Below are 16,289 nucleotides of genomic sequence, written 5' to 3' on the forward strand. Positions count from 1 at the left end.
TCAAGCCACTACTAACAATTGATTTTCAAATTGCTCTTCATTAAATAAAGAAGACTACCAAATGACAGAACAGAGCGCCTCTGTGACCCCAAAGACATGGTAATGTGGTATTTCAGCATTGAGCTCGATCGACTTTGATTTCATTGTCTGGACTTGATTGCTTTTTTTCACGAGTTGTGTAATCACCAAAGAAATGCAGCTATACACAAAACCCACAAGGCAAATCTATATGAGAAAAAGAAGAAAAAAAATGAAAAGGCAACGAGCAATAAGGACACCACACTATTTAGAAATAAGAACTCATGCATCAAAGCCAATAAATATTTTCTAAATAAAATAACTGAAAGACGGCCCCTGTCCCCTTCTTTATGTAATCATGATTCTTCATCAGAGCAAGACTTCCTCTCCAACAGACTCTTCACTATGCATTTGCCTCTTTTTCCACCTCAGTAATTCAATAAGTTTGCAAGCCATTAGGAATAGATGGTGGCTGCAGGGGGAGGAACTCTGCAGTGATCACCTGGACTGGCGACAATCAGTCTACCAAAACAACATTACTTAGCAGAGGATGTCGTCCATTAGGTCAACTTTTCCCTAGTAAGCATCAATCCAAACAAAACATGATAAAAGGTACAGAAGAGCATCGTTCTATGGATAGGAATTTGGGGCCTGTCCGTTTTCCATTTCCTCATATTTGCATGGGTGACACATGGTAGAACAAACAGAAATGTGGTTTCCCAGAAAAGCCAGATCATGTCCATGCCTAGCCAATGCCTCTGTGTCCAGTCTCATTCTGATGTAGTTAGTATGTGGCCCTCCAATGGTTTCTCCCACAGGGGGTAGGAGAAGGGCTCGACTGAGCATGCACGTCAAAATGGCTAAGGAAAAAGCAAACAATGTGCATTGGTGTGTGCATGTGTGATTGTATGACAGAAAAGAGGTATGTGTGTAAAAATAGGCACAAGAATAAGACGCGCACATGCTACCGCAGCCTTATGCATCCATTCATTTCAATTTCACATTATATTTGCCAGGTTTCAACATCTGCTTGCTTGGATTTGAGCCTGTCTCATTAGGTAGACAGCTGGGTGTTTGTCCCGTGGCAAATCTTGCACAGAGAAGATGAGAATTGGTTAGAATGTGTGAAAATAATGGGTAAACAGAAAGTTATATATATTTTTTTTATAAAATTATGAAAAATCATCTTACATGACAGACATTTTTTTATTGAATGATGAATGAGACTAAATTACACAAAGAATCAATACTGTTTTTAAGCATTTTACATATTATGTTTGCATTGTTAAATCTGTATAGTTTTGTATGGAGCAGAGGTTCAACTTCCAGGAGTGCCCTGTAAAAGTGGAGATGGGTAAAGTTTGAGCCACTCAGCTCCTCCTTGTTGTGCCTGACCTCTTGTGGTCAGACTCAACTGGAAGGCACATGACAGGATGGCCTCTTCCAAGAGAGTGCAGCTCCAGTTTTACAAGTTATGAAAATTTGACAAAGGTAACTACAGCACAATTCACACAGATGATACAACATTTCAAAAGAGATAACAGACTACAGGAATCTTATGAAAAGAAATAGAGAACTATGAGACTGTGCTATCCTTATTACTACTTTTGTGTGATGGGGAAAGCCAAGATAAACTAATAATAATCTTAAAGGAGAACCAGAGAATTTCTGAACCAAGGGCCTGTTAGAGATGAAGCAGGAATTTGCCAAAGTGAAAGCTCCGGGCCGGTCTCAGAACACAACCATGTATTCAAAGAGCAAAAGAAAACACTAGGGATGAGGCCAACTTGATTTCTGGGGAGAGTCAAGGGAGACTTTTTGTAATATAGGAGTGGAACAGGACGTGTACTTGACATTAGCTACTCCCAGAGTCTCTATGGCTCTGGCTACTCCTATACTCCTACTGATTTTTAGCCGTAGTAGCAATGGCATTATGGCAATGTCGGTCTGTCAGTGTTTGCTACCACTTTGGTCCAGACAGAAATATCCCAGCAATTATTATTATTATTATTATTATTATTATTATTATTATTATTATTATTATTATTATTATTATTATTATCTTTCCCACAATATAATCATATTGACTTAAGTGATGCTCTAATATTGTTTCACTTTACAGATACCAATAATCTTGTGAATAGAGTTGCAGGAAGTCTATTTTATTATAAAAAATATATATATATTTTTATTTAATTTTTTTTTTTTACCAAGAAATGTATAGTGACAGAGCCGGGGAAGCAGCTTGAAGCATATGGCAATTCAGACAGCAGAATGCTTAAATAGAGATACAGCAAAAAATCTAAAGATGGGACTAAATATAACACCTGTTTGGATACCAGCACATATAGGAATCAAATGTGCTTACTATATAGGTACCTATCTAATGCATATGAAAGCATGATGCTTATTTTCTGTATTTTGTGTTGTCTTTGTAAAGCTGCGGAACGGACAGAGTCCAAAACAAATTTCCCTTCGGGGACAAGAAAGTATATCTTATCTTATCAAAGGAAATTCAATAGCTGACAAATGTGCAAGGGAAGCCACAAAAACTAATCACAGTTGACATCACAGTATTCTTTAGTAAAACGGAAATGAAGACCACAATTAAGCATAAGCTGAAAGAAATTTCAGTGTGGCAAATGCAAAAGAGACAACAGGAACATGGTTATACTTTGGCTATACAGAATTCAAAGAAAAGTAGATATGATGAGAAGCACAAGGAGAACCCAGAGAGAGAGAGAGAGAGAGAGAGAGAGAGAGAGAGAGAGAGAGAGAGAGAGAGAGAGAGAGAGAGAGAGAGAGAGAGAGAGAGAGAAATCCAGGTTATGTTTTGGTCATACAGGTTCATTATTTAAAATAGGAAAATATAATATAGGAAAGCAGGCATTTTATACTCACCAAGAGACTTTAGAACATGTTTACTGTCCACAAATGCTGCAATGATGCTAAGAGAAGGGAACTGATGGCCTTTTGCATCTTAAAGAAATGAAGTTGAGCTCAGTGACTGTAAATCTTCTTTTACAGAGAAGTTCTGGGGAGAAGAGTGATCCTGTTTTTGTTTCAATATCTGAAGCCCGTGGCACAACAATTAAAGAACAACAGGGAACATTCTAATGTTGGTAGTGTTGTCTTAGAATGTATTTTTTTAACTTACTGAAACTAAAACGAAATGCCCTTGGCACAATCAAAACAAAACAGTTGACAAAATGTGTTGACTTCAAAAATGACCTCAAATGGTTAGTGAAGAGGGTTAGGGTTACTACTGTAATTTAGAGACACTCCTTGTAGCCTACTATTGTGTTTCAAAGTGGAAGACCTCTTCAAACCTACAGGAAATATTGGAAGAAAATCTGGAGCAAGCAGTGGTTATTAAGAAGACAACACAAGAGAGCTTTTCATCTTTGTCTTGAGCTGGAGAATAAAGACAGATCTGGTTTTGTAAACGTCTATGGAGTCGCACCAGAGCAGTAGCTCAGGTTACAGGCTGTAGAGGTTTTTTGGCCACAGGTGAGTACCATCCTAGCTTAATCAGGTCATCGTCCAATTGCGAAACACATACAGTAGGCATGTAGGATCTATCAATAAACATCACTCAATCAATTCAATAATTTTTTTGTCAATTGAAATCATATGAAAATACAACACAATATAACACACACACACACACACATTTATTCTTTCCTTTACAGTTAGATTAGACTTGAATGTAGGCCTGTAGGTGGAGTCCAGATCCACTCCATACCAGTTGGTATTAATGCACAATAATATTGTTTGCCAACAGCCATAAAACATCAAAAAGAAGAGAAAGAAGACGAAGAAGAAGAAGAAGAAGAAGAAGAAGAAGAAGAAGAAGAAGAAGAAGAAGAAGAAGAAGAAGAAGAAGAAGAAGAAGACGGTAATGATTGGCCCTTACCAATGTCACCATGCTGAAACGAATAAGTGGACTGGCGGACAAGTTGTCACAGTGTAGTTTCCTTTGATTCTTTTAGGGCAGCTTCTTTCATAACTTCTTACTTTACAGGTAAGAAAGATAATCTAGTTAAATTGTCCTTTAGGTGTTTTTTGCTGTACATATGATAAAATATACAGTTTATGTAAAAAAATGATCCTGCCTATTGACTTGAATTGAATGAGTTGTAATTGTATTTTTACTTTTTACTTACTTTGTCCAGATATGGCGACTGCCAGCTGTCTGCTGTCAGAGGAGAAGTTCCTGTGTTCTGTCTGTCTGGATGTGTTCACTGAGCCAGTCTCAACGCCCTGTGGACACAATTTCTGTAGTGCATGTATTCATACGTATTGGGACGGGTGTGACATTTACCAGTGTCCTTTATGCAAAACGCCATTTTCTCCAAGACCTGAACTCCAAGTCAACACTGTCATGTCTGAGTTAGCTGCTGAGTTTAAGACATTAGTTCGAATCAAAGCCTCAACTCCAGACCCACATCTCCCTGGATCAGCAGACGTTCTTTGTGACATCTGCTCTGAGATGAAGCTAAATGCTGTTAAATCTTGCCAGACGTGTCTAGTGTCTTTCTGTGAAATGCACCTTGAGCCACATCATAGAGTTGCTGCTCTCAAGGGCCACACATTATTAGACCCTGTGAAGAATCTTGATGACAGAATGTGCAAGACGCACAACAAGACAACAGAACTGTACTGCAGGACTGAGCAGGCCTGTATCTGTGTCTCGTGTTTCAAAACCGATCACAAGAGTCACAACGTTGTCCCACTTGAGGAAGAATATGAAGCAATGATGGCAAGAAAAGATGAGACCATGGCAAATATCCAACAGACCATACAATCACGGTCCAAGAAAATAGCTGAGATTGAAAACTCTGTTGACGTCAGCCAAAGAGAAGCTGAGAAAGAGAAAGAAACCAGTGAGCAGGTCTTCACTGACTTGATCCGCTCCCTCCAGAGAAGCCAGGCCGAGCTTGCTGAGGTGATTGAGGAGAGGTACAGAGCAACAAAGCAAAAGGCTGAAGGTTTTCTCACAGAACTGAGGATGGAGATCGCTGAGCTCGAGAGCAGAAGCACCCAGCTGGAGCAGCTGTCACGTTCTGAGGATCACCACCATTTTCTCCAGAGCTTCCCAACCTTGTGCTCCCCTTTAAACAAGGACTGGGCCAAGATTGGTGTTCACAGCGATCTGTCTTTCAAGGCAGTGAAAGGAGCTATGACGCAGCTGAAACAGAAAGTTGATGAAATAATGGAAGAGCTTCCTGAGATCAAAATGAAAAAAATGAGAGAACATGCAGTGGACTTGACCTTTGACCCTGACACAGCATTTTGCTCACTTGTCATAAGCCAGGATGGAAAACAGGTGAAAGATGTAGACACGGAACAGAATCTTCCCGACAGCCCAAAGAGATTTAAAGTGTTTTCAGATATTTTGGCAAAGGAGGGATTCACAACAGGGAAGTTTTACTATGAAGTGCAAGTGAAAGGAAATACTGACTGGATTCTTGGAGTGGTCAAAGAGTCTGTTGATAGAAAGGAGGAAATAGCTCTGTCAGTTAAAAATGGTTACTGGACCATTGGGCTTGATGACAGTATATATTATGCATACACAAAAGCAAGTGTTAAAATCACACTAAAAGAAAAGCTTGAGAAGGTGGGCGTCTTTGTGGACTATATTAAGGGAGTGGTTTCTTTCTACAATGTGAATTCTAAATCAAATATCTATTCTTTCACTGGCTGCCACTTTACAGAGAAACTGTATCCATACTTCTGCACTCAAGGCAACACAAATGGAACAAACTCTGCCCCGATCATCATAACCCCTGTTCCTCAAACACACTGAGTTTGTTCTTTCTTTAAAAACCACGGAAAAATGAACATTGGTCTCTTTTTACACACTTAACAGATCTGCTTAAAGTATTAACAAACTTTCAAATGTTATATTGTAAATGGCCTCTGTAACATTTAAATGTTTTTTTTCATGCATGGATAAGTAAAAGTATGACACTTCATCACAGGTGGCCTTCTGTTCCTTTGCCTGCAGTGTACCTTTCTTTAAATGTAAACTGATGATACTAATGTTGCACCGTTATGTTGTCAGAGCATCTTGTTATACAATGGAAGAGGCTGTCTGTCACTTCTCAGGATATAATGTAATGTTACTTTTATGTTATTATTTCGCTCCCTTGTGCATTTTGATTGTTGAATGAAGTTATATGTAATAGTGTAACATTATCCTCTCTCCTCTTAATTCCTCTCAAATCAAGACATACTGTGTATACAGCCATAGCACTGATTTATCATAGGGAGAATTACAGAAGGGGGGTGGTACTAAGAAAGAAATGACCAGTGCGTATACATTCTTCATTTTGCTGGTTCTTTGGAATTCCCAGTGGTCTGAAATGAAGAGCTTGTGTGAATTTGTAAAGGGAGCCTACATATACTACACATCTAGACTGATTTCCTTGTGTCATTTCTACCTAAAAGCTCTGTCACAATATTAAACTCATAGCTGTAAAACATTTCAACAACTTTTAAGTGTATGTGTGTGTAACAAGTAGAAATAGAACAACTCTCTTCATGAAATAAGATGAGAGTTGAGATGAAATAGTCTCCTGTAGATCAAGTTAACTATACACTCACTATTTTCTTTTAGTGCCAGTTATCACCCAAAGTTATATATTTTAACTTAGGCTATAGCTAACTTGTATATTCATGAATTATAGTCTTGATATATTGTTTTTTAAAATGCAAAGATTTACGGTTGTGAATGGAGTCGAAAGAGTTAAATTTGACCAGGAAGTACTAGGCCTATATGGTGACGGAGCAGGGGAGGAGCCTCTAACAACGTCATTGTCCTGAAACGAAACTCAAATAGAACGAGGAAACTATTTCCAAAGTGTAGTTTATTTTGACTTTTCTGCTTAGCTGCTTTTAAAACGTGCTACTTTAATGGTAAGAAAGACAATATTTCAACTGTTCCCTTTCCTTTATGTGTTTCCTGGCACACATATCATAAAATATAACGTTTCAACAGATCATTTCGCCCATTGACCTGAATTGTATGTGTTGTAATTGTATTTTTACTTACTTTATTGTATTTTTTAATACTTACTTTTTACTTTGTCCAGATATGGCGACTGCCAGCTGTCTGCTGTCAGAGGAAAAGTTCCTGTGTTCTGTCTGTCTGGATGTGTTCACTGAGCCAGTCTCAACGCCCTGTGGACACAATTTCTGTAGTGCATGTATTCATACGTATTGGGACGGGTGTGACATTTACCAGTGTCCTTTATGCAAAACGCCATTTTCTCCAAGACCTGAACTCCAAGTCAACACTGTCATGTCTGAGTTAGCTGCTGAGTTTAAGACATTAGTTCGAATCAAAGCCTCAACTCCAGACCCACATCTCCCTGGATCAGCAGACGTTCTTTGTGACATCTCAATTCAATTCAATTTTATTTATAGTATCAAATCATAACATAAGTTATCTCGAGACACTTTACAGATAGAGTAGGTCTAGACCACACTCTATATTTTACAAAGCCCCAACAATTCCAACAATTCCAGTAATTCCCTCAAGAGCAAGCAGTGCGACAGTGGCGAGGAAAAACTCCCTCTTGGGAAGAAACCTCGGACAGACCCAGGCTCTTGGTAGGCGGTGTCTGACGCAGGTTGGGGGTTGTGATGAACAGTGGCGATAGTAGTCACATTAATAATGGAACAGTGACTGGATGTAGCGGGAAGCTGCAGGGTTCAGCAGGACGCAGCATGACATTGCAGGGCATCGCTGAGCTCAGCAGGGAGTGCAGCAGGACCACGGCGACAGCTGCAACCAGGGTCTTGGTGCAAACGTTCTCCAAGGAAATACGCTGGGGGAAAAAAAGCATAAGGACTCCGGGGAGTAAACTCCCCAGAAGCTAGGATTAGTAACAAGCATTTCTGGGACGGGCTGCACACAAATAGTAATAGTAATAGTAACAGTAATAGAAACAGTAATAGAAAGGGAGAAGAGAGAGCAGCTCAGTGTGTCAAAGGAAGGAAGTCCCCCGCAGTCTAGGACTATAACAGCGTAACTATAACAGGTAACTAAGAGACAGGTCAGAAGGAGAGGTAGCTTTTTCGGGCTTAGAACTCTCCCCCCGCCGAGGATGCTTGGCCTGGCCTGCCTTCCCTCTACTTTGTTATGTATTATTAATCTAACAATTATGAAGAGAAGCAGTTGGGCCAGTTAGGTGAACACTGCAACTCCTCACTCCCTAACTATAAGCTTTATCAAATAGGAGAGTTTTAAGTTCATTCTTGAATGAGGTGACAGTTTCTGCCCCCCGAACCCAGATCGGGAGCTGGTTCCATAGGAGAGGAGCCTGATAACTGAAGGCTCTAGCTCCCATTCTACTTTTAGAGACTCTAGGTACCACCAGTAACTCTGCATTCTGGGAGCGCAGTGCTCTAGTAGGACAATAGGGTATTAGGAGCTCTTCTAAATATGATGGTGCTAGACCATTTAGAGCTTTGTAGGTCAAGAGAAGGACTTTAAACTCAATCCTGGATTCAACAGGAAGCCAATGCAGAGAAGCTAATACAGGAGAAATATGATCTCTTTTCTTAGTTCTTGTGAGAACACGCTGCAGCATTCTGGATCAGCTGGAGAGTCTTAAGAGACTTATTTGAGCAACCTGACAGTAGGGAATTACAATAGTCCAGCCTGGAAGTAACAAATGCATGGACTAGTTTTTCAGCGTGTTTTGAGACAGGATATTCCTAATTTTGGCAATGTTACGAAGATGAAAAAAGGCTGTTCTTGAGGTTTGTTTTAGATTGGCATTAAAGGATATATCCTGATCAAAGATAACTCCTAAAATTTCTAACAGTGGTGCTGGAGGCCAGGGCAACACCATCCAGAGTAGCTATATCTCTAGATAATGAAGTTCGGAGGTGTTTAGGGCCCAGCACAAAATCTCAGTTTTGTTAGGGTTTAACATCAGAAAATTATAGGTCATCCAGGATTTTATATCCTTAATGCACTCTTGAAATTTTGCTAGCTGACTGGTTTCGTCTGGTTTGATTGACAAGTATAATTGGGTGTCATCCGCATAACAGTGAAAGTTAATTGAGTGTTTTCTAATAATATTGCCTAGAGGAAGCATATATAAGGAGAATAGAATTGGTCCAAGCACTGAGCCTTGAGGAACCCCATGGCTAACTTTACGCATTTCGAGGATTTATCATTAACATTCACAAATTGAGATCGATCAGAGAAATAGGACCTAAACCAACTCAGAGCAATTCCTTTAATGCCAACCAAGTGTTCCAATCTCTGTAACAGGATTGAATGGTCAATTGTGTCAAATGCAGCACTAAGATCTAGTAAAACAAGAATGGAGACAAGACCTTTGTCTGCAGCAGCAAAAGGTCGTTAGTAATTTTCACCAGTGCCGTCTCTGTGCTATGATTCTTTCTAAATCCTGATTGAAAGTCATCAAATAAACTGTTGCTATGTAGAAAATCACATAACTGATTAGCAACCACCTTCTCAAGGATCTTGGATAGAAAAGGAAGGTTAGATATAGGTCTATAGTTTGCTAAGACCTCAGGATCCAGGGTGGGTTTTTTCAGAAGAGGTTTTATCACAGCTACTTTAAATGACTGTGGTACATAACCTGTTAATAGAGACATATTGATCATATCTAGTAATGAGGTGTTAACCACAGGTAATGCTTCTTTGAGTAGTCTCGTTGGGATGGGGTCCAAGAGACAGGTAGATGGCTTAGCTGAGGATATCTTTAACAATAATTGTTGAAGATCTATAGGATAAAAGCAGTCTAAGTATATGTCGAGACTAGTCTTTATTTCTAACGACTCTGCGTTTAAAGGTGAACCGTTAGAAGTTGAGTGTAAAAGGTGATGAATTTGATCTCTAATTGTTGTAATTTTATCATTGAAGAAGCTCATGAAGTCATCACTACTCAGAGCTAGAGGAATAGAAGGCTCAGTAGAGCTGTGGCTATCTGTCAGCCTGGCGACAGTGCTGAAAAGAAACCTTGGGTTGTTCTTGTTTTCTTCTATTAGTGATGAGTAATAGTCTGATCTGGCCTTTCTTAGGGCCTTCCTATAGGTTTTGAGACTTTCTTGCCAATCCAAACGAGATTCTTCCACCTTGGTGGAACGCCAGTTACATTCGAGGTTTCGCGAGATTTGTTTTAATTTCGGAGTTTGGGAGTTATACCAAGGTGCTAGTTTCCTTTGCTTCATCATCTTCTTTTTCAGGGGAGTGTAACGGAGTCTAAGGTCGCCCGTAGGCATGTCGTAACACCGTCTACAAATGCATCAATTTGAGAGGGACTGAGGTTAACATACAGGCCCTCTGTTATGGTAGGCAATGACATAGAGTCGAATGCTGTTGGAATATCTTCTTTAAATTTAGCTATAGCACTGTCAGATAAGCATCTGGTGTAGGAGCTTTTATCTAATTTAATATAATCAGGTAGTAAGAATTCGAAAGTGATTAAAGAATGATCTGATAATACCGAATTCTGCGAAAATATTATTAAATCCTCAATTTCAATACCATATGCCAGCACAAGGTCGAGGGGTGTGGTTAAAACAGTGCGTCGCCTTGTGCACACTCTGACTGAAACCGATTGAATCCAGTAATGAGTTGAAAGCAGTACTAAGGCTGTCATTGTCAACGTCCACATGGATATTAAAATCACCTACAAGAAGTACTGTGTCTGATTTAACGACGCAACATGATAAAAACTCTGAGAATTCAGATAAAAATTCAGAATACGGGACCTGGAGCCCTGTAAATAACAAACGATTATAATTGGCTGTAATGTTTTCCATTTTGGATGTTGAAGATTAAGAACAAGACTTTCAAATGAGTTATAATGTAATTTAGGTTTAGGAGTAATTAGCAGGCTTGCATCAAAGATGGCTGCAACTCCCCCTCCTCGGCCTGAGCCTCTAGGAATTTGAGTATTAATATGGCTGGGAGGAGTGGCTTCATTTAGACTAACATAGTCTTCATGGCCCAGCCAGGTTTCAGTAAGACAAAATAAATCAATTTTATTGTCTGATATCAACTCGTTTACCAGTACTGCTTTAGAAGACAGAGATCTAATATTTAATAGTCCACATCTAATTTTCCTATTTTGTTCTATTGCAGTAGTTTTAATTCCAATTAGGTTGTTAAGTATAGCGCATCTTTTGTTTACCTTTGATTTAACCGATCTGAGCCGGGGGACAGACACCGTGGTTATTAGACTATGAGTGGGCGACTGCTCCAACGGAAGCACAGAGGGGCGCGTAGCACTGCACCTCTGATTACTAATATCAAACTTGGGTTGTCATGGTTTATGTCTGATAAACTCGTTCAGATTTTTTGATATGAGAGAGGCACCGTCCCAGGTGGGATGAATGCCGTCTCTCTCAATCAGACCAGGCTTTCCCCAGAACGCCCTCCAGTTATTCACATAGCCCACATCATTAGCTGGGCACCACCCCGACAACCAGCGGTGGAAGGATGACGTACGGCTGTACATTTCATCACTGGTCAGGTTTGGCAGGGGTCCAGAGAAAACTACTGAGTCCGACATTGTCTTTGCGTATGCACAAAGTGACTCAACATTCATTTTAGTGATCTCCGGATTTACGACCATTCCCCCTTACGTGAAGTATGATCTTACTGAATTTACGGTTCTTTTTGCCAGCAGCTTTAGATGGGTTTCTATATCGCCCGCTCCAGCCCCGGGGGCACATATGACCATAGGTAGGCCTACTGTACCGCCGGGGCCGCGGCTTCACATATCGCAGTATAGAGCTCCCAATAACCAGAACTGGCTTCTTGCGCGGTGTATCGCGGTAGGGAGAACCTGTTAGAGAGGCGAAGACGCTCCGGTTTAGAGCGACCTTCATCATGTGCACCCCTGGTCTAGATCTAACGCTTACGCTCCCTCCGGGACAGTCACCCACTCGCCCGGCTGCTCGGGGTCTGCCGGGGGACAGCTAGCAGAAGCTACAGAAGCTACAGTATGTTGGCCCGCATTAACTACATGGTGCTGGCTAGCTACGGAAGCATACGATTCTGATTCCATGGTGCGGAGCGTGACTCAAATTCACTAAGCCTTGCCTCCAAAACGGCAATATACTACATTTATTACATGTATCGTTATCACTAAAGGAGGCAGGGGAATAGCTAAACATTTGACACACAGAGCAAGAGAGAGCAGGAGAGGGAGAGGAATTAGCCATTGCTAATGGCTAAGCTAAAGTAGCTAACAGTGTTTTAACAATTGTAAATTCAGCGAGTCAGTCGCTGTAAGTGAAACTAAGTATAAGTGCTTGAGTAAAACAATTGTAATTCAAATGCAATCCAGGCAAATAGCTGCTAATTTAAACAGTGAAGCAGAGTTCAGTAAGTTTTTGCCGGAGCAGCAAACTAGCGTTTGTAACACGGGAACACCGGAAGTGACACAATACGCTCACCTTACACGTCGGCACGTCACCTGCATCACACATCACACCCCCCTCTCGCCATCTGCTCTGAGATGAAGCTAAATGCTGTTAAATCTTGCCAGACGTGTCTAGTGTCTTTCTGTGAAATGCACCTTGAGCCACATCATAGAGTTGCTGCTCTCAAGGGCCACACATTATTAGACCCTGTGAAGAATCTTGATGACAGAATGTGCAAGACGCACAACAAGACAACAGAACTGTACTGCAGGACTGAGCAGGCCTGTATCTGTGTCTCGTGTTTCAAAACCGATCACAAGAGTCACAACGTTGTCCCACTTGAGGAAGAATATGAAGCAATGATGGCAAGAAAAGATGAGACCATGGCAAATATCCAACAGACCATACAATCACGGTCCAAGAAAATAGCTGAGATTGAAAATTCTGTTGACGTCAGCCAAAGAGAAGCTGAGAAAGAGAAAGAAACCAGTGAGCAGGTCTTCACTGACTTGATCCGCTCCCTCCAGAGAAGCCAGGCCGAGCTTGCTGAGGTGATTGAGGAGAGGTACAGAGCAACAAAGCAAAAGGCTGAAGGTTTTCTCACAGAACTGAGGATGGAGATCGCTGAGCTCGAGAGCAGAAGCACCCAGCTGGAGCAGCTGTCACGTTCTGAGGATCACCACCATTTTCTCCAGAGCTTCCCAACCTTGTGCTCCCCTTTAAACAAGGACTGGGCCAAGATTGGTGTTCACAGCGATCTGTCTTTCAAGGCAGTGAGAGGAGCTGTGACGCAGCTGAAACAGAAAGTTGATGAAATAATGGAAGAGCTTCCTGAGATCAAAATGAAAAAAATGAGAGAACATGCAGTGGACTTGACCTTTGACCCTGACACAGCATTTTGCTCACTTGTCATAAGCCAGGATGGAAAACAGGTGAAAGATGTAGACACGGAACAGAATCTTCCCGACAGCCCAAAGAGATTTAAAGTGTATCCAGATGTTTTGGCAAAGGAGGGATTCACAACAGGGAAGTTTTACTATGAAGTGCAAGTGAAAGGAAAAACTGACTGGATTCTTGGAGTGGTCAAAGAGTCTGTTGATAGAAAGGAGAACATAGCTGTGTCAGTTAAAAATGGTTACTGGACCATTGGGCTTGATGACAGTATATATTATGCATACACAAAACCAAGTGTTAAAATCACACTAAAAGAAAAGCTTGAGAAGGTGGGCGTCTTTGTGGACTATATTAAGGGAGTGGTTTCGTTCTACGATGTGAATTCTAAATCAAATATCTATTATTTCACTGGCTGCCACTTTACAGAGAAACTGTATCCATACTTCTGCACTCAAGGCAACACAAATGGAACAAACTCTGCCCCGATCATCATAACCCCTGTTCCTCAAACACACTGAGTTTGTTCTTTCTTTAAAAACCACGGAAAAATGAACATTGGTCTCTTTTTACACACTTAACAGGGGTCCGTTTCAGAAAACGGGTTTAGTGAAAACTAAATGTTATATTGGTAATCTACTGATCTCTTTATCTACAGGTTCTACTTTACTGTAAATGTGTAAATGTAAACTACTGATTCTAATGTTACACAGTAATGTTGTCAGATCTTGTAGTATAATGGGGATATAATTTAATGTTACTTTAATAAGACAAAACAAAGCATGCTGTCAGTGATTGTTAAATTGTGATTTTCCTGCAAAATCACATCACACAGATCTCCTTGGCCCTTTGAATCCAGCCATACTGTTTATAGCCACTACCCTGACTACGATTTATCAGATGGAAAATTACAGAAAGGGACAGTACTGGGAAGACCAGTGTGTACGCAGTCTTCATTTTGCTTTGTTCTTGTAATTTGCAGTGGCTTTGTGCATTTGACAAGTTTGTGTAAATAAACTGCACATTAAGACTGATTTGCTTGTGTCATTTCTACCCTGGAAGCTCTATCACAAACAATATTAAACTCCTGTTTGTAAAACATTTGAACTCTTGCCTATAGATGTTCTACCATACTAAAATACATTGCCATTTTTTTTTGGTAAGATTTGTAAGTCAATCAAACGTCTGCCCACTGCATTCACTCCTGATTACTGCCTATGTTTTCCTGCCCACACACTGGTGTGTGTGTGTGTGAGATAGAGTGAATGCACACATTATACTCGAGTGAGATGCGAGGGCTGATGTTCTTTAGCACCACTGATGGAGCTCATCCATAACTATGACTAACACCCGGTGTGTTGCACTGTTTGGATTCCATTAATGGGACACCAGCCCATTTTTCTTTAGTGACAAATGTCTCTTGATGTTTTCCAGAGTAGGTTACTATTGAATCCTTTGATACAGCATGAAACGAGTGATCAAGTAAGCAATGAAAGAGGTAGCTATGTTGTTTCTTTTGTTTTTAGTTCTCTGTATACAGTATGTTTATCTTTCTCTTTTCTGTGTTTTCTGAATGGACCTTGAGTCTGGCAATAAAGTTGATGATGGTGATGATGATAATGATGATGATGATGATACGCAGACAGTATGCTATAGAGAATGGAAATCAAACATCCTGAAGTTGAAGATATTTTTGGACAGATTTTCCATTCCGTGTGGATATACATTTATTATATTGTGTGAATTTAAAATGACATTAATACACTTGCATATTTTAAGGTTGGCCCTACACGAGGTTGATGTCAAATATGAGTAAATTTGCTCCACAATGGAAGTAGAAGGGAGAATTTGAGGGCAAGAAAGTAAATATTGGAAGATTCCTGTGGGAAAAAAGTGTTAAAATGGCCAATCTTGATGCTTTCTATGGATTTAAAGTACAAGCATGTTGTACCTAGAGCCATACCCCAATCTGTGATGACACAACCAGTGTTTTACCATAGCAGCTAATGATGCAGTTTCAACAAGCTCTCAATACTCTAAGACAGAGATCTTTAACAGGGGGTCCGGGACCCCTAGGGGGTCCTCAGAGTTACTGCGGGGGGCACCAAATTATTGTAATTAAAAAAAAAGTTTTTTTTTTTAAATTAAAATGTCTTAACATGAATCCAATCTATTATTATAAGCAAATATAAATCAGTCTATTAATTAAAAAAAACACATTGATGATAGGTTTACTAGCCTATAGGTAAGGTAGTCATCCACAGATACAGTTATTCCTAAAGATCCAACGTTACTGTGCCACATTTAACAATAAAACATGATTTATAAAATCATGCCAACAGTTTTTTATTTGAATAGCTTTGTATTCTTTGCACTAAAAAAGTAATATACAAAGTCTTTAGGCAACCCACATGTAAGTGTAGGCTCAGTTTAATGTGCAACTCAATTTTATACAATATTAGGGAGTCCCTGATCCGTCTCTCTCTCAGTTCAGGGGTCCTTGGCTTAAAAAACGTTGAAGACCCCTGCTTTAAACCAACCCGACGGCCGACTGTTGGCAGAAAAGGCAGTCAGACTGATCATTTGGCTCCGGTCGTTCCAAAAAGTGCCTCAGAACACACCGAAGCGATGCCGACTTGAGCGTACGTTCTGTGCGTGCACAAGATGTAATACATCTCCATAACAGCAGGAGGTGCTAATCTGCATTGTCACCCAAATAATGAAAACCGAAAATGACGAATGCGTCACGTGGGTCTGGATTCTCCCGAATTTCAAAACCTGACCATAATGGCGGCTCGTTCGGAATACGATCTCGTATTTTACGAAAATAGTATGCAGTTGCTGAATCTGTCTGTTTTTTGTGATTGACAAAGGTCAGTTTGAAAGATTTTCGTCAGATTTTGAGAGCCGTTCATCACGCTCATCCCGCTCATCATTTTGGTAAGGGTTTTGAGTCCGAC

General features: G+C 40.3%; 2 protein-coding genes across 2 annotated transcripts; both read left to right on the plus strand.

Annotated features, from left to right (window-relative positions):
• The first annotated feature begins 3,736 nt into the window (after window positions 1–3,736).
• On the plus strand, window positions 3,737–14,363 carry LOC120553760 (E3 ubiquitin-protein ligase TRIM39-like). Its single transcript, XM_039792456.1, has 3 exons — window positions 3,737–3,916; window positions 4,194–5,848; window positions 13,872–14,363. Exon 2 carries the CDS (start codon window positions 4,196–4,198, stop codon window positions 5,825–5,827), a length of 1,632 nt encoding a protein of 543 aa, XP_039648390.1. The 5' UTR covers window positions 3,737–3,916; window positions 4,194–4,195; the 3' UTR covers window positions 5,828–5,848; window positions 13,872–14,363.
• Window positions 6,823–14,363, plus strand: LOC120553761 (E3 ubiquitin-protein ligase TRIM39-like). Its single transcript, XM_039792457.1, has 3 exons — window positions 6,823–6,939; window positions 7,116–7,419; window positions 12,521–14,363. The coding sequence occupies exons 2-3, from the start codon at window positions 7,118–7,120 to the stop codon at window positions 13,848–13,850; spliced, it is 1,632 nt and encodes a 543-aa protein (XP_039648391.1). The 5' UTR covers window positions 6,823–6,939; window positions 7,116–7,117; the 3' UTR covers window positions 13,851–14,363.
• Window positions 14,364–16,289: the final 1,926 nt, after the last annotated feature.

The sequence above is a fragment of the Perca fluviatilis genome, chromosome 23 (assembly GCF_010015445.1).
Source record: "Perca fluviatilis chromosome 23, GENO_Pfluv_1.0, whole genome shotgun sequence".
Lineage (NCBI taxonomy): Eukaryota > Metazoa > Chordata > Actinopteri > Perciformes > Percidae > Perca > Perca fluviatilis.

Excerpts from the sequence above, each read along its gene's own strand:
- LOC120553760 (XM_039792456.1), top strand. The coding sequence starts at position 4,196 with ATGGCGACTGCCAGCTGTCTGCTGTCAGAGGAGAAGTTCCTGTGTTCT.
- LOC120553761 (XM_039792457.1), top strand. The coding sequence starts at position 7,118 with ATGGCGACTGCCAGCTGTCTGCTGTCAGAGGAAAAGTTCCTGTGTTCT. Across the intron at positions 7,420-12,520 it reads TCAGCAGACGTTCTTTGTGA|CATCTGCTCTGAGATGAAGC; the intron begins CATCTCAATTCA and ends CCCCCCTCTCGC.